This window comes from Euprymna scolopes, chromosome 19 (assembly GCF_053919585.1).
Source record: "Euprymna scolopes isolate OS-2025 chromosome 19, ASM5391958v1, whole genome shotgun sequence".
Lineage (NCBI taxonomy): Eukaryota > Metazoa > Mollusca > Cephalopoda > Sepiida > Sepiolidae > Euprymna > Euprymna scolopes.
In genome coordinates, this window is record NC_136500.1 from 47,657,456 (window position 1) to 47,682,553 (window position 25,098).

Consider the following 25,098-nt stretch of genomic DNA (forward strand, 5'->3'; position numbering starts at 1 on the left):
GTTTCCTTGCGGTTAGTGTATACTGTTAGACCTGTGTTTCCTCCTTTTTGCAAGGATAGTTTGCCTTACGTCCTCAATAGTAACATTGTATACAGTTTTTCATGCCAGTGTGACGCTGGTTACGTGGGGCGGACCTCCTTGCATTTGAGGACTCGTATAAACCAACACGTTCCTTCTAAAATTAGACAGGGTAGAGCAGGATCTATGAATCTCCCTTGCTCTACAACTTTGGACTCTGCTATTGGCCAACATTTTGTTGATAATCCATGTTGTGCCAATCAGTATAAAATAGAGTGGTTTGAGGTACTGCATAGAGCGGACTCCAAAAATCATTTAAGAATTTTGGAATCTGTCTCTATTGCCTTTCGTAAACCATCTTTATGCCAGCAGAAGGATACGGTGAAGGCGTTGAATCTCTTTGGGGAAATTTGATAACCCTTTTTTTTTTTTTTTTTGTCCTTCCCTTGCGGTGCCATTTTAAACGCTTTTCACCAATTAAATTTACTTTTAATCGTCTTTCTGGCACTTTTAGTACTCGTTTACTCGTTCCCCCCTTTTGCTCTTTATTTCGGCATTATGTTATTCAATTTTATACTATCGATTCTCTCCTGACGAGATGATAGTCGAAAGAGCTTTTGAGAGATTTCCGCCCCTTTTATTTAAATGTATCTATAAATTTTGTACCTCCAAACATATATATATATATATATATATTAGGAGGTACATTTGGTAACAAACAGGGGAAAAAGTGCTCAATACGTTAGTAGAGCTAAATTTTTTTATTATTTCAACCTGGGGGATTTTTGCTTAAATCATTACAAGTTGTTTCCGTCTACAGGACAATAAAATTATTCTGCTGATCTCGTCAGACAATTTTATTTTCTTGTCAGTTGAAACAACTTGTAATGATTTAAACAAAAATCTCTGAGGTTGAAATAATAAAAACATAAATACATAAATGAAAAAAGTCTATATTTCAAATTTCAAGATGTTGTCCATCTTAACGTGTTGTTAAAAATGTTCATTACAGCATGCTTAAAAAAATAAATGGCACGATGGACAACATTTTGAAATTTGAAATATAGACTTCTGTCATTTATTTGTATATGCTCTGTAGTTACATCGAGCTTCATAAATAATCAAGATTAGTATAAATAAAAGGTGAAATATAATTAAACAAGCATATTTTCCCATAAGAATATATACACACAACTGAGTGAATAAAAATTTAGCTTGACTAATTTAGAAATAATTTTGTTAATATTATGCTTTAAAGTAATTTTACTAATATCAGATCCCTTTTTATTCAGGTTTGTGTCTGAGCTTGTAAATTTATCTGGATATTTAATATAGAATGTGACCTAAAAAGAAAAATAGGTATTTTGATGAAATTACCAAAAATAAAGTTGGGAAGATGAGAAAGAGAAGATTGGATTATGAACCTATTTTTACCATCTTTAACAATGAACAACATGTTATTACTTTTTTTTTTCTACAGTGAAAAGTAAAACAATATGAATAAACTAATAATTTGGAAAGGAAGACAGGCTCAGGCCATCTCAAATTTCCAACAAGAAAAGATGATAGATTTATCTCTCTTCCACACCAAAAGCGGGGGTGCCTCAGATGATTAGTAATAAAATAAACCCTACTCAAATGTTTATGGATGGGCGAAATGATGTCTAATGCACATATCTGTGACAAAATGTAAATATCATATTCCAAAAATCATCAAAATTCATCAAATATTATTTTTAAATAAGAAAATCAAATTTTATGATTAATAGAAGAGCAGCTATCCTGTCCGCCATTTTGAAAACAATCTAAAATAAAAAACAAAGGGAGATAATTCAAACTTGTGATTTATGCTATAATGCCTATGGATTCAGATTAATCACTTAAAAATTATTTTCTTTATAAAAATGAAATTACTTGATCAATTTATGATTTTCGGAATAGGATATTTTCATTTCATCATGGGTATGTTCACATTCAGATTTTTCTTTATTGTTTTTTAATATAGGGCCAATTCTGGACAAGAACCAATAAATCTTTGTAAGGAAATGACATTTTGGTACATAAGCATTTGGTCATTTTCTGCCATAACTATCACTTTTATCGGGCCTTGGATTAGCGATTGGGGATCCTCCCGACCTTTTTTAATTCTTTTATTATTTCTAATTAATTAATTTATTTACTTTTGTTCTTTTTAGTGCTCTTGGCCTCTCAAAATTATATTTACCTTGGTAAGACACCAAGCTTTAGCCTTATTTATTTTTTACTAAAAGATTGACCTGCATGTTTTTGGTTCTAAACTCGCTTTTATTCAATTTGGTTTATTTTTAAACTATTTTTCTTGGGGGAGGGGTACTTCTTTTGTCTTGCTCTTTATATTTTTTTGAATGAAATTTTAAATATATTTTGTAAATAAAATTGATTTTAAACAATTAGCGATATTTTTAAATAGGATAATCCACAGAGTAAATGTTGTATTATGATGATTCCTAAAGTGAAAATGATGGGCAAATGGTGAAACAGTAAAAAGAACAGGGCATAGACGAATGGGTCAAAGGGCATCTAGTTAATAGTAGGTCCATTGGGATCTTCCGATCACTCAGTTGTCTTAGTTAAGATAAAAACAAAATGTAATCAGTTCTCTGATGTACCTTTCCATCATACTGTGTATTGGAGCTGACTGACTATCGCTGACTGGGATGACTTCCGAAGTGCCTAAACCTAGATTCCATGAATAAACCTTCTTTCTAAGAACTGCACACTTGTGGAACTCTCTTCCATTTACCTGCTTTCCAGCTGACTACAATATGGCCATCTTCAAGTCCAATGTAAACAAGTTCTTGATGAGCCATTCCCCTTAAGTAATCTAATTTACCAAATTTACACACTCTTTAACCCTTATCCTCGAGTGGCCTCTGGGCCTTGATAAGTGGTGGTGCCTATGTAAAAAAAAACAAAAAACAAAACCTTTGCACTCCATATTCAAAAAGAATGTGTCCTGTGTCCTCTATAATATCAGACCTGACTGAATGGTTAACTGTGGGTATAGACCATTTCATACCCTCAAAGATTCCAGCTAAAGCCCAACAGCCAGCCGTGGTTCACTCTAGAGTGCACTGCCACCATTGCGCATAGAAATCATTATTTCCATTGCTTCCAGCATAATAGATGTTGTGAAACTAAAGCCAGCTTTAGGACTGTAAAGAAGTAATAAAAATGCAAGAGATTCATACGAGGGGCGTGCAATAAATAATGCACCTGACCCACTTCCCATAGCAGTAGAGCAACAAAACTTTGCACAGTTACTAGTCTTTCTCTACATAGGAACCACCAAGAGTTATGCATTTCTCCCATCGTTTGATGCAGCTCTGGAGACCGTTTTTGTAGAACACCCCAGGTTGGTCCTCCAACCACAATGTGACTTCAGAAATCAAGGCTGCATCATCTGGGAAACGCTTTCCTTTCAAAAACAACTTCATGGCTGGGAAGAGGTGACAGTTAGAGGGTGCAAGGTCAGGAAAGTAGGGCGGATGGGGGAGGATTTCATAACCACACACCCGTGCTTCTGATCTGGTGATATGCGAGTTGTGAACCGGAGCGTTGTCCTGCAGGTGGAGGGTACCTTTGCTGATCTTGCTCCGCCTCTTGATTTTGATAGCTTACCTTAATTTCCTCATAAGTGAAGCATAAAAGGCTTCTGTAATTGTGGTACCCTTTGCCAGGAAATCTGTCATCACTACTCAGTCCTGGTCCCAGAAGACTGTGAGCATGAGTGGAGGGCTGCACCCTTGCCTTCTTTAGAGGTGGTGAGTCCAAGTGCTTCCACTGCATTGACTAGGCTTTGGTCTCTGGATCATAGTAAAAGCGATAAACAAAGCACATAATACAGCTACCAGTGCAGATGAAATACATTCAGAGTTTTTGAAACAACTTTCTCCCAAATCAATAACACATCTTTTTAAACACACTCAACAAAATATGGTTAAAGGGGAAAACAACCCCATAGCTGGAAACATGCTACCGTGATCCCCATCCCTAAACCAAAGAAAGTTCAGAACCACAAAATTTCAGACAAGTTGTCTTTGCAAAACACTTGAAAGAATGATAAACAACTGAACTGGTATCTGTAAACTAACGACTCCATTGCCAACATACAAAGTGGTTTTAGAAACAGAAGAGGAACAATGGGCTACAGTATCCAATTGGAAACCTTTATCAAAGAAGCTTTCATTAAAATAGAACATGCAGTAGCTATATTTTTGGATTTGGAAAGGGCTTACGATACAACATGGTGACAGGATATAAGAAAAGACCTATACAATCTTGGATTAAAGGGCAGACTACCCATCCTGATAAAAGATTTTCTATCTGATAGAAGTTTTAAAGTAAGAATCAGATCAACCCTATCAGACACAAAAATACAGGAAGGCGTCCCACAAGGATATATTTTTATCAATTACGCTCTATAATATAAAAATCAATAATATTGTAAATTGTCTAAACAATGAGATAAATGGCTCCTTATATGTGGATGACCTTGTAATCTGCCATAGATCCAAAAAATATTCATACTTCAGAACGCCAACTACAGATGTGCATAAACAAACTAACATAATGGCCCACAGAAAATGGCTTTAAATTTTCAACAACCAAAACTAATTGTGTCCATTTCGGTAATCATAGGAAAATGCACAATGACTCTACTCTCAACAAAAATCAAAATAGCTGACCAACATACATTTCTGGGACTTATTTTTGACAAAATCTCTCCTTCATCCATTACTTAAAATATTTTAAACAAAAATGTTTAAAATCTCTACAACTATTAAGGGTTATAGCAAATACTGAGTGGGGATCAGACTGCTTATCATTCGTAAAATTATATTGAACCCTGATAAGGGCCAAACTAGACTACGGTAGTTTCATATATGGTTTAACCAGAAAAAGTTATCTTAAAACTCTAGATTCTATCCATCATACAGGATTAAGACTTGCCTTAGGGGCATTCAAAACCTCCCTGATAGGAAGTTTATATGCTGAAGCCTATGAAATCTCACTAAAATTAAAACATGAAAAAATAGGCTTATAATATTATCTAAAACTCAAATCAAACCCCAAAAACTCTGCCTATCAATGCACTTTCAATCACAACTACACACATCTATTAAAAAAAGAAAATGCAATTAAACCCTTTGGTCTTTACATGGAAGAAACAATAAAACCACTTACAGACAACTCGGTAGATGAAACCAGCATCCATGAGGAAAATTTCACAGAACTCCCACCCTGGCTGATTTACTAGACCTGACAATATATTCTAAATCCAATACTCACCTTCAGACTATAGAGAAAAACTAAACAAAACATTCTGGATTCTTACCCAAATTGGACACACATTTACATGGATGATCCCAAAGATCAAAACAAAGTGGGATGTGCTGCTATTTCAGAAAACACTATTCAGGTGTAAAAGTTACCAAATATCTCTTCAATCTATAGTGCAGAAGTTACAGCCATAAACTTGGCTCTAGATATTATCACCAACTAAAACTCCAAGAAATTCATATATGTAGATTAATTATCAGTACTTGAATCATTAAAAAAACTAAACAATCCTTTACTAATCAAACTGTTACAAAGGATCCATTCTATCAACAACACAAAACTTTCTTTGGTTGGATTTCTAGTCACTATGGTTTCCGTGGAAATGAAAAAGCTGACATGGCAGCCAAAAATTCCCTAAAACTCCAAATAAGCGACATAAAGGTCCCATATACAGACTACAAACCTTCAATAAACCATTTTATTACAAAGAAATGGCAAGAAAACTGGAACAATTGCCAAAACAACAAACTCTTCCAAATTATGCTTATACTTAAAATAAAAACAACAAAAAAAAATACTAGATCCGAGAAAATCATGTAAAGAAGTAGTCTTATCACGTATCCGGATAGGACACACATACTAAAAAGTGAAGAACCTCCCAAATGTATAACATGTCACGAACCTTATACAGTGAAACACTTTTTACTTGACTGCTACAGGACCACAGACTTAAACAAACTCTTTGAAAAAGAAAACCCTAAAACCATTTTAAATTTTCTTTAAAAGAGTAAATCTTTACCATAAAATATAAATAACATCAAATAACAAATTATACTAAAACATTACTAACCCTAACCCTAACCCAAATCAACTCCAAAAAGCATCTAAAAATTTAAATTTGATATACAGCATTAAATGACCCAAAGAAGATTGATATGCTGGTTAAACAAACATTCTTAGGTCATTTGTAGACGTTTATGTAAACAACACAAGCTATGGCGACACTTCAAACGCCAGCAATGACAAAGATCTTTCTGATTCTCTCTCTTCTGATCTTGAGCACATGGTGCAATGAGGATAGAGGTAGCTGGTTAATTTTAATGCATCTAAAACCAAGCTTCTATCTTTACATCATCAATGCTCTGATCCCCGTCTGGCATCAATTGAAATGAATGGCTCTATTCTTGGGGAAGCCCAGTGTCTTGACAAGCTTCTGGGATTGACCTTCACTCCTGATCTAAAATGGAACACATACATCAAATCGATTGCCAAGATCACTGGAAAGATGGTTGAATCACTCTACCGCTCCTGTAAGTATCTCACTGCCGATGTGGTCCTTTATCTGTATAAGAGCCAGGTGAACCCTACAATGGAGTACTGTTGCCACATCTGGGCAGGAGCTGCTCAGCACACCCTATCCTGCCTTGATAGAGTTCAAAACTGGCTTCGAAACCTAGTAGGTGATGCCCTTTTTTCTTTCCTGCAATCTCTTTCTCACAGAAGAGATGTCACAAGTTTATCTCTGCTCTATCGCTATTTTCATGGTAAGTGCTCATCAGAACTCCAATCTATGACCCCCTCCCCCTTGTCAAACTTTCACAAAACCACTCGACTAGTTAAAACCACTATATATAATTATCCCCACTCTGTGCCTAAGTGAAAACACGGATTCCATGAACAAAGCTTATTTCCCAGAACTGCCCGCCTTTGGAACACTGTTCTGCTGGCATGATTCTCGGCTAAATGTGACATGGTAGCCTTCAAATCTGATGTAAACAAATCGTCCTCATAATCAAATTCTACCAAATTTACATAATTAATGATTACTTCACTACCACCTTATATTCATTAACCCTTATTCTCGACTAGCCTTCGGGTCTTCATAAGTGGCGACCCCTAAGTCAAAAAAAAAAAAAAAAAAGAAAAAGAAACTTTGTCTTTGTGAGGAGACAAATAAATATAAAACATTAGAAGCAAATGAATCTAAAAGTTCAAGGGAGGCAATCTGACTATATTGGAATTAACTTACTTCCCTTGATCTTTTTCTTTCATTGTTTCTCTAGTAGGACGAAGTTAGATAAAAGGTAAATTTTTTAATGTGGGAAAAAATCCAACACCCTAAAATAAAGGGTGCTCTAGATGAGGCCAAAATAATAATAATGAAAATAAAATTTTTAATAAAAAAATGTGTCGGTCTAGAAAGATTTCTCCCCCACTAATGACGGAGCAGATATCACACTTTGATCTTACCTCAAAGACTTGTTAGTTCACTATATATTCAGAAAGTACAGGTTGGATTTTGAGCAAACTTTACATCTGAAATAAGACTTGTATCAAATCTATTGCTAAGGTTGCTGAAAAAATGGTAGGATCATTCCACCATTCCAAAAAATATCTGACTCCGAATGCAATCCTCTTCATGTAGAAGAGCCAGACTCGTCCAAACACGGAATATTACTGTCATATTTGGGGTGGTGCCACTTGGAGCATTTTGTTGTATTTTGCCCGAGTACAGAACCGATTTCACAATCTGATAGGGGATGATGTCTTCTTGCTCCTGCATCCTCTTTCACACAGAAGAGATGTTTCTTACTTCTCTCTACAGTATCATTATGTTCATTGTAGATGCTCGACCAAGCTTCCATTCCTGGTCCTCAGCCCCTCTTTCTCTAAAACATTCACAGCTCGAATTCATTTGGTTACAACCACAGCAAAGACTCTTCCCTTTTTCTCTCTCTCTTTGTACCAAAAACTAAATGGAACTTCCAAAAACAAATTCTTTCTCAGAACATCCCATCTGTAAAACAAGATACCATAAGTCTGTTTCTCAACCGACTACAGCATGGTCGTTTTCAAGTCTAATGTAAACAAATATTTGTTTAGCGGTTCTCTTAGATGATCCTCTGCCCATTCCACTCACCGTTTTCAATTCTCTCATGACAACGATCAGTGTCCAATCAACAATCCTTTTAAACTCTTATCCTTGATAAATGGTGACCCATCATAAAAAAGTCGATTTTTTTTTTTTTACATAAAAGTGAGGCTGCAATCAAAATGTTTGTTGTAGTCACATGTTTTGATGCAGTTTTTTTAGTTTGCTCATCAACCAATAGAATGGCTTATGACATAAAATCGATGCCTCCGTTCAGTCTCGAAAGATAAAGGATACCCCCCACCCCGTAGGGGCAGCTGCACGTGTAATTGTGAGGCAAGGGTTGCACAATAACCAACCACATCTCTCCTGAATCAACACTGTTTGAGTCCAGTGGCAAGAAGAAATCAGGACGACTGGAAACAATGTCAAGATAAGCGGAGAGCACATACAACACCTGGAAGTGCCAAATGATCCCCTATTTAGTCCTGGCCAAGTTCAGTGTTAAGCTGCATGAATATATTTCTTCAAAATGGTAAGGTTGGATGCATGATGATTAAAGTTTGATGTGAGACACATTTATTTCCCTCCCAAAACTGCCATGACGGATCTCCTTTTTTCTAAGGGTGCTAACCTTAATTCAAGTTCAAGGGAAATAGCTCTTATTTTTTTGGTTTTACCGGACAGGTGTAAGTATGAAAAGTGACCTTCCTGAGATTTCTATGTATTTTTTTTATGTTCTTATTCGTTGAAGGGCGAGGACTTAATATTGTCTGGTATATATTTCAGTGATAGATTCATTATATCAAAAATTGTATTTATTTATAAAAAAAAAAAAGTTTGTTCCTTATTAATCTCTTCTTACAGGACTGGAAGATTGGGATATCATTACCCCAGGTGATATTCCACAGCTGAAGGTGGCAGCAAGTATGTTTGAAAAGAACTCCTTTCTTGGAAGTTTAACAGGAAGCATCACTAGTCACATGGAGCGTACTTTCTCCCAAGTTCAGAAGGCCATAGGTAAACTACCATATTTTATCTCTATAATTATAAAACTCTGTGGACTGTCTGAACGTCTGTCCTTGCTTGAATCATGTCTTCGATAATCAGGCAATTCCATCTTTTAAAAAAGGGAAAACAGGTGAATATATATATATATATATATATATATATATATATATATATTATGACAGGGCAAAATGAATGCCGATACTCAAAATGTATAAAAATTTTGACCCCTCCTTTTACTTAAAAATCTACCAAAAATCAGGAAATTAACCAATTTTAATGAATTTTTTAGTATTTATCAAATAATGTTCGTGGAATATAATGAACACATTATTTTTATTTGAATCCGAGTGAAAATGTATTATTTTTTTTATAATAAAAACACCTTTACTAAAGTTATGGTTTTCTGTAGTAAAAAAAAAATGCAAGAATTTATTTCGGCTTTTTTTATGAAAATAAAGCATCAAAAATTATAACAATGAAAATAAATTAATTTTTACAGGAATATAAGGAAAAAAGCACCTAAAGTTTGTATTAACGAAATCGATATAATTTGAAGAAAAATGAATTTCTCGAACTACTGATATTATCATTGAATTAAGCATCGGTTATTTAATATTTTCCTGCAAAAAAATAAATTTAATTGCAAAAAGTATTTTTTATTTTTTTTACAGTTACATTTTTAACGTAATCTTTATATGTAAGACTGTAATATTTTTATTGCATGCAAGAACGTATAATTATCAATGCAAGATAGCTTTCATATAATCTCGGGAAATAAAATTTAAAAAATTAAATTGAAAAACAGGGACATACAAAAATAATTAAATTAAAAAATGAAAAGAATTATACAAACGTTTCATGTTGGTAAGTACGGATGCACATTCTTGAAAAGAAACGGAAAAAAAATGCTCGCTATGCCGTAACATTGTTAAATAATAAAATTATGTACTTGCCATGTCGTTTTTTTTTTTTTTACACAAAACTAATCTTGTTGCTGCCATGGCCACGTTTTTGGATAATTATTACCCTTTTTAGCAAAAGTTAAGTACATTTATTGAATTAATTCATTATTTTAAGACTATAACTTAATACTTCACTTGGAAATAATTCCAGAAAACTTATATTCCTCTTGCGGTTTTTGTCATAATGAATTTTTATGTGAAATATGCGGTTTTTCAGAGTTGAGATAAAATTATTCCATCTATTTTTTATTTCACACACTTTTTTCTTGGAGAAATTAACTTTGATCTGTAATCTTTAAACACAATCAAAAAGTAACCGAAAATTTAAAAAAATGTTATGATTAGCTGCCGTTCAAAACCAGGACCCATACCAAAGCAGGCATTAAATTGCCTGTACCTTATATAGCGAAACCAGGGAAGAGGTGAAATACACTAGAGTTTGAAAATGTACTCTTTGGGAAAAGTATTTATTCCCAAAATGCCTTTCCAAAACATTTTTTAGAAAATTTCTGAAAAGCACGCTTAAGAAGACACAAGATCATCCAAAACATGTTAAAATTATTTTTTTTAAATTATTTCAATAATTTGAAAAATAAAAACATCAAATAATAAAACAAGCATATAAAAAATAACAATTGTTGGTAACTCTGCTCATTTAAATAATAAATCAGATATTGTTAAATAGCATAGTGTTTGATCTTTTTTTTTTTTTTTTTTTTTTTTTTTTTCAAATGGTCATTTTTATGTATCTGTTGAATTTGTGTAGGAAAGTTCTGTAGTTGTGTTAGTCCATCTGTTTTTCACTGTTTTTTTACTATAATTTTTTTTTTTTTAAAGTTTTGATCTCATTTTTCACTGGACCTTTTAAAGACAAGCCGATGCTTTTTAGAAATAGGTATCCAAAAAATTGTGCTCCTGAGATGACTTTAAAAGATATTCAATGGTGAGGTCACATTTGGGGTCTGTGGGGGTAATTATGCACTTATTGTACCGTGCTAAAATAATGTTATTATTTAAAAGGCTATGCTTAACATTGGGAGGAGAGGGTGTTTTGTAACAATTCTGTACTTTCATCTAACAATTTAATATAAAAAAAAAAGATATTGTAAAACTTGAATTTAACTTGAGAATATTATTAGAAAAATAGCATGGTACAATAGAGCAGGTGCCTCCAAAGTTTTTGAGCTGGGGAAGGAGGTGGGTATAGTGCTGACTTTTTAGAACTCCACAGACAAAAAAGTTTTGCTTTTTAGGAAAACTGATTCTCTAAAACCTTATTCTTTTTGACATTTTCTGAACAACAAGAAAAATCACTATTTTCACGCATTTCCATTTAAAAAAATTTTTCTTGAATATTTTTATGTTTTCAATAAGAGTTATGCAGGTTGGATTAAAGACTGTAGCAAGGCGAATCTGGCCTGCATGTTGTAGTTTGGAGATCTCCGGTCTAGAGTGAGAATACCTGTTTTTATTATTAACAATGAATTATATAAATTGATCTAGAAATCTTTCTGGAATTTTCATGGGGTTCTGCTAGTCAATATAAATTTCCAATAATTTCTACTCATCTCAACTCTGAAACAAGATGGCAATATATTGTTTTGATATGTCCTAATCAAGGATTCCAAATTGGAATTTATTTCTGTATACGTATCGTGTTAAGAAAAGAAAAATGTAATATGTCGGTCGTGGGATGTTATGACCCAAATGGTAAGTTAATCCAAGGCTCTTTGATCAGTATCATCATGAAATAATCCAGAGCACAATTGGACAAGACAAGAAAAAAATGACCAGACATAACAACAAGATTATACATATGTATCTATATACATCAACTATTTTATTGTGCAATAAAATTTAGTAAACACAAAACAAAGCATAGAATACAATGGATCAAAACAAAACGTGGCAAATGAAGGAAGTTCGCAAGTTAACCAAAGTCTTTTTTTTCTCTTTTTCTTTTCTTTATATTATATAGAACAGTATTTGGTTGAACGAAAACAAATGTCTGAAGATTTGAGTTTGGCTATTCATAGGAAGTGGGTTAATACTTAGCTCTTTGAGAAGATAAAATCCGAATAAAGGGAAAGATCCAACAAAATAAAATATTCAAGCGGAGTAATCATCTAATTCCAAGCTTCTCGGAATTTTAATAATTCTTTGAGATTAACGGTAACACGTCCATTCCTCGGTTTGCGGTAAGCATGTTTTTTTTGGAGTGTCTACCCCTTTTTGCTATGTTGAGAAACACAAAGGCATATTTTCCCTTTCTCTTGTGCATTTATCTCCATTTGAGTTGATTTGGGCACGTGATGAATTTGGTGGTTTCTCCACCATGTATTCTGTTATTCCGCATCTGTATCTGACAGCATTTGGACTCGGAATGTTTTTTTTTAAATTATTTTCTGCCTCATAGATTTATTTTTTTTAGATGTAATGATGTAATATAAAAGAAAATTAACTTAATTTTCCTTTCTATTTTTGATAGGTTTAAAACCATACGATGATGAGAGCCTAAAGCCATTGAAGCCAGCTATGACAGATATGGAATTCCACAACTACCTTGATCCCAATGGTCACTTGATACGGCCGCAGGAGTTGAGGCTAAGCATCTACCAAGGTGGTATTGAGTCATCCTTGCGCAAGGTGGTATGGAGACACCTACTGAACATTTTTCCTGATAATATGTCTGGCAAAGAGCGCTATGATTACCTCAAGAGAAAAGAACTTGAGTATTACAAAGTTCGAGATCAGTGGAAAGAGCACCTTGTGAAGGACACAGCTGCAGACGAGATCAAGAATGTCATCTCAGTTGTGAAGAAAGACGTGCTGCGTACAGACCGCACGTATAAATTCTATTCGGGATCTGATGACAGTAAGAACATTGTTTCTCTGTTTCACATCCTTGTGACATATGCAGTGACACACCCAGAGATCTCCTACTGCCAAGGTATGAGCGATCTTGCGTCGCCGCTTCTGGTTGTCCAGAACGATGAAGCGCATGCCTACCTATGTTTTTGCGGACTCATGAATCACATGAGGACAAATTTCCATCCGAGCGGGCAGACAATGAAGACAAAGCTGCAGCATCTCTCCCTGCTGCTGCAAGTATACGACCCTTGTTTCTTCACATATCTTAAGGAGAGCAGCACCAACCACCTGTTCAGCTTCCGTTGGCTGCTGCTTGCATTGAAGCGAGAGTTTCCTCTTGATGATGCCCTCTACATGCTGGAGGTGATGTGGAGCACCTTGCCTCCGGATCCGCCCACTAGAGAACTTGAACTTGCAGACCCTCACTACTCTCCTCACTTACTTGCATCTTCTCCCGCGTCGCCCACCCTGAATTTTCCACAGAACGTTTATGCTAATTTTCTTGCTATGCGATTGAACGGACCAACCAGAGGGTGTAACCCTCCACAGACTCTGAATTATGATCAGGGTCAGAAAATGAACAATACGAAAGGTGGTTTGCCTCCATCTTGTCTTAACAACAATGTTACTTCACAAAACAACAGCAGTAAGGTGCATATGAGGGTCAATGGAAACAAGAATAACTACGATATCTCTCCCATGGAAGAGATGTGTACAGGCATAGATTTCCCAGCAATGGAGGATGCCACTGCTAAAATGATGCAGGCTCGGTCATCTAGCATCGACAAATCTTTGTGCGGCTCACCACCGCCAATAATCGTGCATCATAACAATGACGAAAGTACACCTGTGATGGAGAATTACCCAGCTATGCAACTTGATAATGGCAATGCACTCGATTCATGTCATGAGGCTATGACCTTCTTGAAGGAAGATGAAGATGAAGAAATTCATTTTCAGCTCTCTCTTGATGTCGGCGAGAAGGCAAACAACTCTGGCCATAAAACCCAGACGACAGCGTCACCTTTGACTGGCAGTCCAAGCTCTCCACTAGCTTTGGGGGCAAAGAAAGTAAAGCAAAAACCAATCCCATTGTCTTTGGGAAACATATCTGCAAATGCCACCAGAGACGATCCTTTGTTAGAAGCTCAGATGATCGATACTAGTTATGATGATGCTGAATATGAAGATGCCAATTGCAGTGAGGGTAGCCAAACGACCACGCCCACTCAGAAATTTAACCAGCAGGATAACCAAAATTCCAAGCCTACCCATTCCAACCCTTTTAGGATCTCTCCAAATTCCTCTACAGTTCTCCTAAAGCAACAACTTTCGACATCGTCATCATCATCGTCCTCCTCACAGATGGTCACGCCAAGTGAGTCACCTGCTTCTGCCGATGGTCCTGAGCCTCCGTCACTACCCTGTTCTCCTCCCCCAGACCCGCCTGCTTCGGATGTACCTCCACTTCCTTTACCCCCCTCAACTATTTCAACGTCCACCTCTTCTGCCTCTTCCTCCTCTTCTCCTCTCCCCCCACTGCCAACGGACTCTATCACATCATCGGCTGATTACAGCAACCCTCTCTCGATAGCCGGCAATATAATGTCAACGTCTACAGGCAGCCCAACAGCGCCCCATTCTGCTGCTGAAAAGAATAATTCCATGGACCGTTCACAGAGGTTACCCCCGCCACAAGATTTTGGTGCTGGGAATCCATTCCTTATGTTCCTCTGCTTGACAATTCTTTTGCAACATAGAGACATGATCATGGGCAAAAAACTTGAATGCGAAGAGATCGACATGTATTTCCAGAAAATGACACGCAAGCACAATGTGCACAAAGTGCTCAACCAGGCACGGACTCTCTATTCTGAGTACCTGCGCAACCAGCAGAAACTCGAGGAAGAATTCGGTTCCATTGAGGGTAGCCTCAGTATCTAAACTTCGGTATCCAAGTGCAATAAAATTGTGCTGTTGACAACAATGATCTGATATTGTATATAAAAAAAACTTTTTGTTGTTGTTTTAATTTTTTTTTTTTCTTTTTTTTGTGAATTTGTTTTGAAAGACCGGCAAACAGACTTAACAGCAAATTATTTTTGACACTCGTTAAGGAACGTGACTTGTACAGATTTGAAGGGGGAAAAAAAAAACTAATGGACGATCATAAATACTGACCAAATCTTATTTTCAGACAAATTGTCACAAGATGGATAACTTATAAAATTGCCCAATGGATCAAGACAGGAATAATCTTTTATATGTTGGAAAGTTGCATTAAGTTATCTATACTTTAATAAGAACTAATAACAATTCAATTAAATATATATATATATATATACACACACACACATACATATATATAATAGCGATTGATATATATATATATATATATATATATATATATATATATATATATACATACACACACACACACACATATATATAATAGTGATTGATATATATATATATATATATATATATATATACATATATATATATATATCAATCACTATTATATATATGTGTGTGTGTGTATATATATATATATATATATACACACACACACATACTAGTGAGAGGATGATTCCAATATTTTTCCTGATTCCATACTAAATTCCTGATTCTGATAAAATTATCAATTTCGATTCTTTATAAATCTCTAAATATTTAACTATAGACTTATTTCCTCCCAAATTATAGTAAAAATACATTAATTTTGCAGATTTTTTCTTTTTCTCAAGCGTAAAAATACACTTGTGGAGGATGATCAATAGATTTTAGCTTTACTGGTATTTTAAAATAAATAAATGTTTATTTTATCACTATCAGCAGTGAAAGATTTAGCTTTAATCAAAATCAAATAAAAAAGGCAATTAAAACATTGTTTTTGGCATCGGAAAATAGGCACACATTTTTCCAATACTGATTTCGATATCCTCAAAAGTTCCGATATTACAGATACAGTCAGTTCGATTAATTGTCCCAACACTAGTATATATATACACACACAGGGTAGTTGGGAAGTAACTCCCTATATTTGAAATTTATTACTGAAATATAATTCTTACAAGAAATGAATAGGAGGGAGGGGGGAGCGAGAGTTATTTCCCTTTGTTTTTTTCTTTACTCTTTACATTCCATGGGCGGAAAAATGTTTTCTGGGTCAGCAGTTGTTTTGAGTTGGTGATATGTGGAGATTTTAAATGGCCGCATAATATTCATCACTATTCCTCTCCATCTCAGTAGCCCTAATCTTCAAATGGATTTTTAGCCTTGATAAGTGTGGACTCATTAGTGAAAAAAATTAAAAAAGAAAAAAATGTTCCTTGTGAAATTAGTTGATGTGGTTCTCAGGCGTCTTGAAAAGCTAGTGTCGAATGCTGGTACTCATATTGAATTCTAAATAAAACCTCATGCTATACATTTATTATATTTGTTTCTAGTAAAAATTATATTTCAGTAATAAAATATAAGCAGTTAATAATAGGGAGTTACTTTCCAATCACCTTGTATGTAATATATATATATATATATATATATATATATTGTGTGTATGTATGTATTTGATTTTTTTATGTATCTACATAAAATTTTATGTATCTATTTCAAATATTTACTTCGACATAAGTAGAGCTAGGTAATAAATTTTGAAAATATATGTGGCTTAATTGCCATATATATTTTCCAAACTTACTAATATATATTGATGGCTGTGAGTTTCAGCTTTTTGGGGCCAGAGTTTTTGTTTTGCATTTGTATATAATGCTCGATGCCTTCTCAAACAGCTTTATTGTAAAAAAAAAAAAAAATATTTTAAGTAGGTTATAACTATGATTTCACACTCTTTGCAATCTCCAGATGAACTAAGACATCATGCATTTAGATTTAAGTTTGTGTCCTTTTAAAAAAAGGAAAATATTATACAACACATATATGTAAGCTGTAAAATAAATAAATAAAAAAAAAACGAGTATATATTTTCTTTCTCAATTCTTGGCCATCTTTGGGAATTTATCTCAAATGAGAACTATTTTCTGAAAATTTGGAGAGAAAAATACTGGTGTAGCATATTAAACTTTTGATTATTTTGATCTTCCAATTTTACGGATCATCATAATCAAATCATATGAATTTGAAGATTCTGTTGTTGGCATTGGTTTCCCCGATATTATTTAGTCAGAATTCTTTCTAGAAAGACATAAGTATTAATGGGAAGAGCCAGGTGAAAGTTGCCAACATTTTAAGTGAAAATGATTTTTGTGGAGCAAACTGGTCTCAGAACAACCAGGTTGTCAGTCTGTGTTGTTAATGTTAACCACTTAACCACCACCACCACCTCTCAATTTTCAAGATAATATTTATGTTTGCAATTCTAGTTATATATATGTGTGGGTGTGAGATAAATTTTTCTAAACAGAACAACGTATGAACTACTGATTATAAGATGACCCCCCCCCCCCCGATGATTATTTGTTTAATCATGCATTATAGAGAATGACCCACTCTCTCCACCAGACAACTAATGGTTGAATATGTGCAGAGAATGGCACATGTCAGGGACATATCTGCTCACAAGTGATATTTCATCATTTTCCTTCTCCAAGACTAGTTGCCCTATAGCAAGTAGTGATGAGACGATTCCAATATTTTTTCCGATTCCAATACAATTACCGATTCCGATTCTTTATAAATCTCTAAATATTTAACTATAAAGTTATTTTTGTCCATGACTATTGTAAATTGTTATTTAACCTTTTTATTTATTATCTTCATTACTCTGAAGGCTAAGCCATCTCTCAGATATTTAAAAATTATTTAATACAAGCTTAAGCAATGCTATGTGCAGATTATATAGCGTTACAATTAAGCCATCTCTATGTGATGCGATTTTTATTTTATTCATTTGTAATTTTAGTTTATTTTTTTTTCTCCAGAAGAAATTTTAAACTGTTTTTATTAAGATTGAAAGGAGGCGTCAGTGGTGTGCACTGGTAATTCTTTTTGTGTTTTATTTATTTTTAAGCTAACTTTTGACGCCCCACCTCTTTTCTACATTTTTATAGATAGGTCTTTAAAGCTCCTATCTTAAATGTTAGATTACATGTTTTCTCAATAACTTTTAAACTGCAACTGTCTATATCACTTCAAATCCCGATGTTTAGTCACATGAGTAAACTAACCAATCAGATGTTTGTCTTTTTATATTGAACCAAACTGATCTTGAACTCAAACCATTTTTTATCTATTATATAAAGGAAAGTTACGTAAAAGTAAAAGACTACACAAGACATACAGTTGATATATTCTTTTTTGGCTTAAATTGTTTTGATCAACACCACATAGCCATGCTAGGCATACATAATTCATGGCTGTATGCATTTGACAAACTACATATAGTAGGAATAAACTTTTGAAATTAAGTTATACAGGGTTGGGCATAAAGATCTTCCACAATTGGGGTGAGCACTGTGCAAATTGTAATGACTGTAGAGAGGAAGAGCTCGTCTCAATCGTAGAAAATTATGTTAGGCTTTTTTTGTTGATCGCTCATTCCTCCTACTCTTTGTGTCAGTAAGAAAAAAATGGCCGCATAAAAACGTTTTGTATTTTCAGTGGGCACTGTGCAGGTTGTAGAGAGTTATGGCTAATCTCAAATGCATATGACAAACTACATATAGTAGGAATAAATTTTTGGAAAAATTCTATCATATTCATTTTCATCAATTATTATACCAATTTTTGTTTATTTTCTGTATCCATATTCATGAATTTATATATATATATATATATATATTGGTGTTAGGACAATTAATCAGAATTGAGAATTGGTAAAATACTACATAATTATGCACAATGTCGAAACTATGTATAAATAGAACTGAACATAATAGTTAATTGAAACCATTTATCTAATAAGAAACCATAAAAAATAAATAATTAATGGACGTTCGTTTTACAAAAAATATGCAAATTAGTTAACCTTTATAAAGTTACTCACATATTCGTGACTGAGTATGTTCATTTTAATAATTTTTAAATACAAAAAATAGGCTTGTAGTATCAATATAAATGTGACAAAAAACTCAACTTTATAGGTGTGTGTGTGTGTATATATATATATATATATTTATTTATTTATTTATTTATCTTTGTCTATTCCACTTTTTCTCTGAAACTACTGGCTTCTGGTTGAAATTTTTTATGGACCTTTGTTATAAGGTCCGCGAACTAAGTATTATGGTATCCGTTCGATGTACAATTAAGAATTAATAGAGATTAGTCACTATAGTACTATGTTTACTCTAGAAGTTTGACACAAAGCACTCATTCTGAATGAACAGTGTATAATTTTTGCCCGTTTTTATTAGGCTAAAAGTCTTGTATAGTTTTATAATAATTTATGCCCGAAACAATTCATCAGCTTTACAATTAATCCAAATAGTTGGATAAAAAGCAAATCCTTATTTTAAGTACCTGATAGTAAGATGTAAGCAGAGACAAAAGTTTACCACTAAAGAAATAAATAAAATCCAAATATTATTCATCCCTCATTCTAACAAGATTTAACAATGGTTGTGAAAAATGGTATAAAAGGATCCAAATAAAAGAATAATCTGAAGAAAGAAGTAAAAATTGCAAATATCGGTTCATAAGTGCTTCCATACCGATATTCTAAAACAGACACAGAAACAAAGGTATAGTTAAATAGTTACCTAGAATCAATACAAGGGAGACAACTCTCGGTTCTAGAGAGCTTTATAATCAACCAACAAGTGGGTCAGTAACTGGGTTATAAGGAGAGAGACCCAGTTACGGATCCCAGTATCTCGCTTGCTGGTGGCCTCCCTACGAAACCTAACAATCTACAAAAACCACTTCACCGTCCCTCTCTTTCTTACAGTGGACTATCTACTTCTTGACGATGCCGAAAATGTTTGAAAAAATACATATGCAACTTTTATCAACATTTCTGATTCTCACACAAAAAAAAGATGAGAAAAATTTTTAAATAAAAAAAGGTATGATTAAACAGAAGCTATCTGTTGTCTTTAATAATGTTTGTTTAAATGAAAAAATTCTGCCTAAATTCAGACACCATATATATATATATATATATATATATATATATATATATATATATATATATATATAAGAATAAATATGTTCTGTCAATAAAAGGGGCAAAGCATTCATGTGCAAAAACAAAGAGCAGGTAACTCCGTCATCACTTAGCGAAATTAAGTACAAAAAAAAACAGTGTTTCAAACTGATAATAGTGCTCAAAAAAATAAAATAACAGATCTTCTATTTAATAACTTATAAAATCGTGCATAAAATTTGACACGGTTTCATGGCTCAGTTATAAAATGCCAGACTGTGGATCGTGTAATCATGGGTTCGAACCTTGCCAAAAACGTTTAGACATGCTGACAACTGATAGCTAGAAACATGCGTGTCCATAGATAACTTTTATGCACCTAAAAATATTTAAAATAAATAAATATGTCCCGTCAATAAAAGGAATGATGCATTTATATGCAAAAACAAAGGACAGGTAACTCCCTCATTTCTTAGGTAATGAAATTAAATACATAAAACAGCATTTCAAACTGTTAATATTGCTGAAAAAAAAAAAAATAAATAAAATGTAATAAGATCTTATATACACACACACAATATGGGGGAGGGGCACAATCAAAATTTTACATACAGCAAAATATGAAAATATATATAAGGTAAAAATGACGTACAGAGCCAATTTTTATGGACAGAAAATATCAAACTTGACACATAGCAGATGATAAATTTATTTTATCTTTTGACCCTCATAGCATGACCAATGTTTTTTTAGCCCAGATTTTGATAATGACAAACCAATAATACCTGTTGTATGTATTTAGCCTTGGTCAAGCTATGCTGGCTTCCTCTGAAGGGGTTAGTTAACAGGAAATATCAAATTCACAAGTGATCTCCCCCTCTTAGCATTCCTAAATGGTTACCCATCTACTATTGGCTAGGCTAGATGTCACTTAACTTCTATGATTTAATGAGAAATGTCAATGTGGTTGTGCCATATTTATAATTTATTTCACCTCTAAAGTGAGGTAGTTCACATACTATTTAATGATTTTATTTATTAAATGTAATGGTTTACTGTTTTATGCGTCTGGAATCAGAGAAAGTTCATAAAGAGAAAATTGAGACTAGTATAGGATGCAAACATGTGTCTAAAAAGTGTGGACTGCATTTAGCTGGTATCTTTTTTTACCACACACTCAACAAGGCAACAATAGATTTTCTATAAAGCAAGAGATTTGAGATATTTATGCAAATTTGATTTTCATTTGAACATCATCTTGGTGGGTGATAAATCTGATACCATCTAAACATGGTTCCTTTTCATAAGATTGACTCCTGTACAGGTCTCATTATACATAATATGCGCACACATAAAATTATATACACACACAAATTATTTATTTCAAAACTATACCATTATATCATTGACATAGATTGACTTTTTATTGTTTAAGAAAGGCCATTACAGCCCATCCAAATCATAAGTAACTGACAAATGTGAAGAATGGGTCATATTGTTGTGATTGAGCACTTTATTGATTTATTTTCAACATACCCTGACACACTATATATATATATTTTAATCATGTCCAAATGCATTTTATTTCCCTTTGGTGGATTCATTGTTGCTATTTCTTCTGATGAGTTAAGGGCAAAATAGATTCACTAATTGATATAATAATTAAGTGATTTATTTTGTGCTACGAAACTGATACTGTCAAGAATTGTAAGTGTCAACTGAATTAAAGGAATAAATTGTAAGATGTTCAACATCATGAAATTTGGAATATAGACTTTTGTCATTCATTCATTACATGCTCTGTAATTACAATGAGCTTCTTAAATAAGGATTGGTAGCTATAAAAAGGAAATATAAATGAATCAAAAATATTTGCACAGAAATAAATAAATAAATATATATATATATATATATGAAATGAAGATGTGCTTTCTTATTGTCCTGTTTGTTTCCTGGTGCCTTGTGTATTATATCACTTATGTTTGTCTCTGTCGTCGCATGTTTCCCTACATGAAATATATGTATTACATGTTTATATATAACACATATTAAATATGTACATTACGTATCTGTTATAATGTGTAATTTTCAACATTGTGTACACCATATATATACACTGTTTATATCGGTTGTTCTGTCACTATCTGTTGTCGTACATTAAACGTGTATATGTATTACTTGTGGGTCATATTTACATTACAACTGAGATTGTCATGTGTTACCATTCAATAATACCAGATAATCCGATTCATATTCCAATAATATTAACTCTGATAGAGCTAATTATAAGAAATTTTGTTTCAAGCTATTTCTTCAAAACGCTAGATTTTCCAGGGAAAAAAGACCTGTAATGTATAGTTATATTTTAAACTAGCAGCTGCGCCACATCATCAAACACAAAATCGAGTACACTCAACATCAAGTACACTCAACATCATCTTACCATCAACGCTTACCCTGTGAACTCTGAGTATGGGAAATTCCCATCTGCACAAAACAAAATCACTGAACAAACAAAAACACCCTAAGGGTAAGGATAATGAGTAAACGTTGGATAAAATGATGGTTTAAATTATTACAAACTTGCCAGGATTCGAACCTGAAATCTTCTGATCCGTAGTCAGACGCATTATCCATTCCGCCACAACTCCTGTCCCTATGCAGGAAGATGTTACCATGACTGTATACAGACAGTGCTAAATTCTGTTGACATGGGCAGATAACTTTTTTGAAAAGTTTACGAAATGGCCCAAAAACCCTTATTTCAGGCTTTTTGTGTGACTCTGCGTTGTTCGTTACAAACCATATATAGATAAGAGCAATCTAGGGACTCACAGCTTTCAAGAAAAAAAATTTTTTTTTCAATTCAATGCATCCATTTGAAAGTTTTATTGGTGTATACACACATAAATGAACATTTAGAATTTTATTAATAGTATAGATTGATTCAGAAAGCACTCCGAATCAGGTGTAATTTTTTTTTTTTTTTTTTAAATTAAAATAATTTGGTATTGTATTTTGTTTTTGGTATGAACAAATTTTTGAAGCATTTTAAAATATGTCATAATAATTGTATGTGAGAAATATTTATATTAGTATAAACTTCTTGACTTCTACAAACTTTATTGGTTACATATGTGCATATATGTTTCAGCTATGATCTCATTTGAAATCTAGCGTCTCCAGGCCATCATATCAACTGGAGCTATTTGTATAAATAAAGGAATTTATACTATAAAACGGCTGTACCTGTTATAGAACACTATTTTATAAAAACCGGAGTTTCATTGGATTAACGTCTAATAAATAACAACAATAAACACACACACCCACACACACATATAAAAGCTTGAGATCATCAATATGGAGGATTCAGCCAGTTGCATAATTCGCATCCCAGACCTAAGACATCTTTTAATTTTCAAGTCTTAACCTCTCAAATAATGTGGCCAATCAAATAGTCATAGAAAAATAAGAGAATTAAAATTTATGTTTTTATAAGCAGACATATCTAGGAGGCTGTCACAAACGTGTTCAACTACCAAATTGGCTGAAACATCGCATTTAATCATTAATTAAGCCTATTTTTTTACTTCTCTATTTGATTAAGTTCAAATACATTTTTTAAAATAAACTTAAAACCAATATGGTTCCAAAAGTGTTCGGTGCAAAGTAGAGCTTTATAAATAAACATTAGAATGGCTGACCTGAATTTATAAGTATTTTGATGTTAGTACGTTTCTACGGGACTGTAAAATCAATTGTCATAACAAAAACATCAGACAGAATAAAACATAAAATTGGTAGAAATTAACTTCCAATGCATAAATGCATGCTGAAGGGGATGAATGAATGTTGTTGGCTATTGACAATGGTATGCTTAATACCTAACCCTAACATAATTATGGCCTTGTAAAGAAGTTAATTTTTACTGACCAAATGTTGCTTCATTCTGCCTGTTTTTTCTTCTTTTTGAGACAATTTAATATATAATTGACTTTACAGCCCTGTAGAGCTGCACTAATATCAAACTGTTGGTTAATTTGCATTTAGTTTATATAGTTATACTACAATTCTGAAGGGGAAACAGTAATACCAAAAAAAAAAAAAAGAAGTCAACCGACCAGTTTCACCCTCACTTGTCAAGAGCTGTATTAAGCAACTTTTTAAAAAAAGATTTTTTAAAGAGATCTTTTTTCCCCCTTTAAAAAAATTCCCTCAATAACACTCTTGATGAGTGAGGGTGAAACCGGTCAACTGCCTTTTTTTTTTTTTTTTTTGCATTACATTTACTTTTAATTATCAGTATTTTAAAAATAAGTCTGATCTTCATAATTGTGATGATTAAATTTTGTACTCCAAAAAAATCATACATCCTGATAACTGAGTATCGCCTATTGAAACCAGCTCAAAGGTTTAGATTTGTACTTCTGTATACTGGTCGTTGCCTTCTCAGACAGGGTTCTGTAGTACTTTAGCAAATTACCATCAGTTTCATGCTTTTAATCCTTACCCAAACTGACACTCATCGTAGACGTGTTAAACTGGTTCCTCCAAATAAGGAAATTTTATGGGAATATCAAATTCACAAGGAGTCCTTAGTCGCTTGTATATCCTAACATGAATATGGCATGTATATGCTCTTAATGATCATCAGATAGTCCCAAAACACACACACACACACACACACACCTATATATATATATATATATATATATGATAAAAGGATAAAAAAATTAAAATGTAAAGGAAGAAATAAAATGCTCAGTAATTCGTACATTTAGTGGGTTTTATTCAAACGACTGTTTTCAGATGTGAAATATATCCCTCCAGCTTCCAGTTTGTGTTGGATATTCAGTATAGAAATATGGATCGTTTTGTCACCTTGTTGTTGTCGTTGTAAATTAGTTGTAGGCTGTTTTTAATTGTGGGGTCTC

General features: G+C 33.3%; 1 protein-coding gene across 6 annotated transcripts in view; it reads left to right on the plus strand.

Annotated features, from left to right (window-relative positions):
- LOC145303559 (uncharacterized) overlaps positions 1–15,088 on the plus strand; it is a 234,580-nt gene extending 219,492 nt beyond the window's left edge. For 3 of the 6 annotated variants that reach the window (XM_080145067.1, XM_080145065.1, XM_080145068.1), the window contains 3 exons: positions 2,214–2,246; positions 9,080–9,232; positions 12,674–15,088. In XM_080145067.1, coding sequence (XP_080001193.1) covers positions 2,214–2,246; positions 9,080–9,232; positions 12,674–15,000 — 2,513 coding nt within the window. In that variant the 3' untranslated portion in view covers positions 15,001–15,088. The remainder of the gene's footprint in view (positions 1–2,213; positions 2,247–9,079; positions 9,233–12,673) is intronic. The other 3 variants (XM_080145071.1, XM_080145069.1, XM_080145070.1) reach the window with 1 other exon arrangement.
- Positions 15,089–25,098: the final 10,010 nt, after the last annotated feature.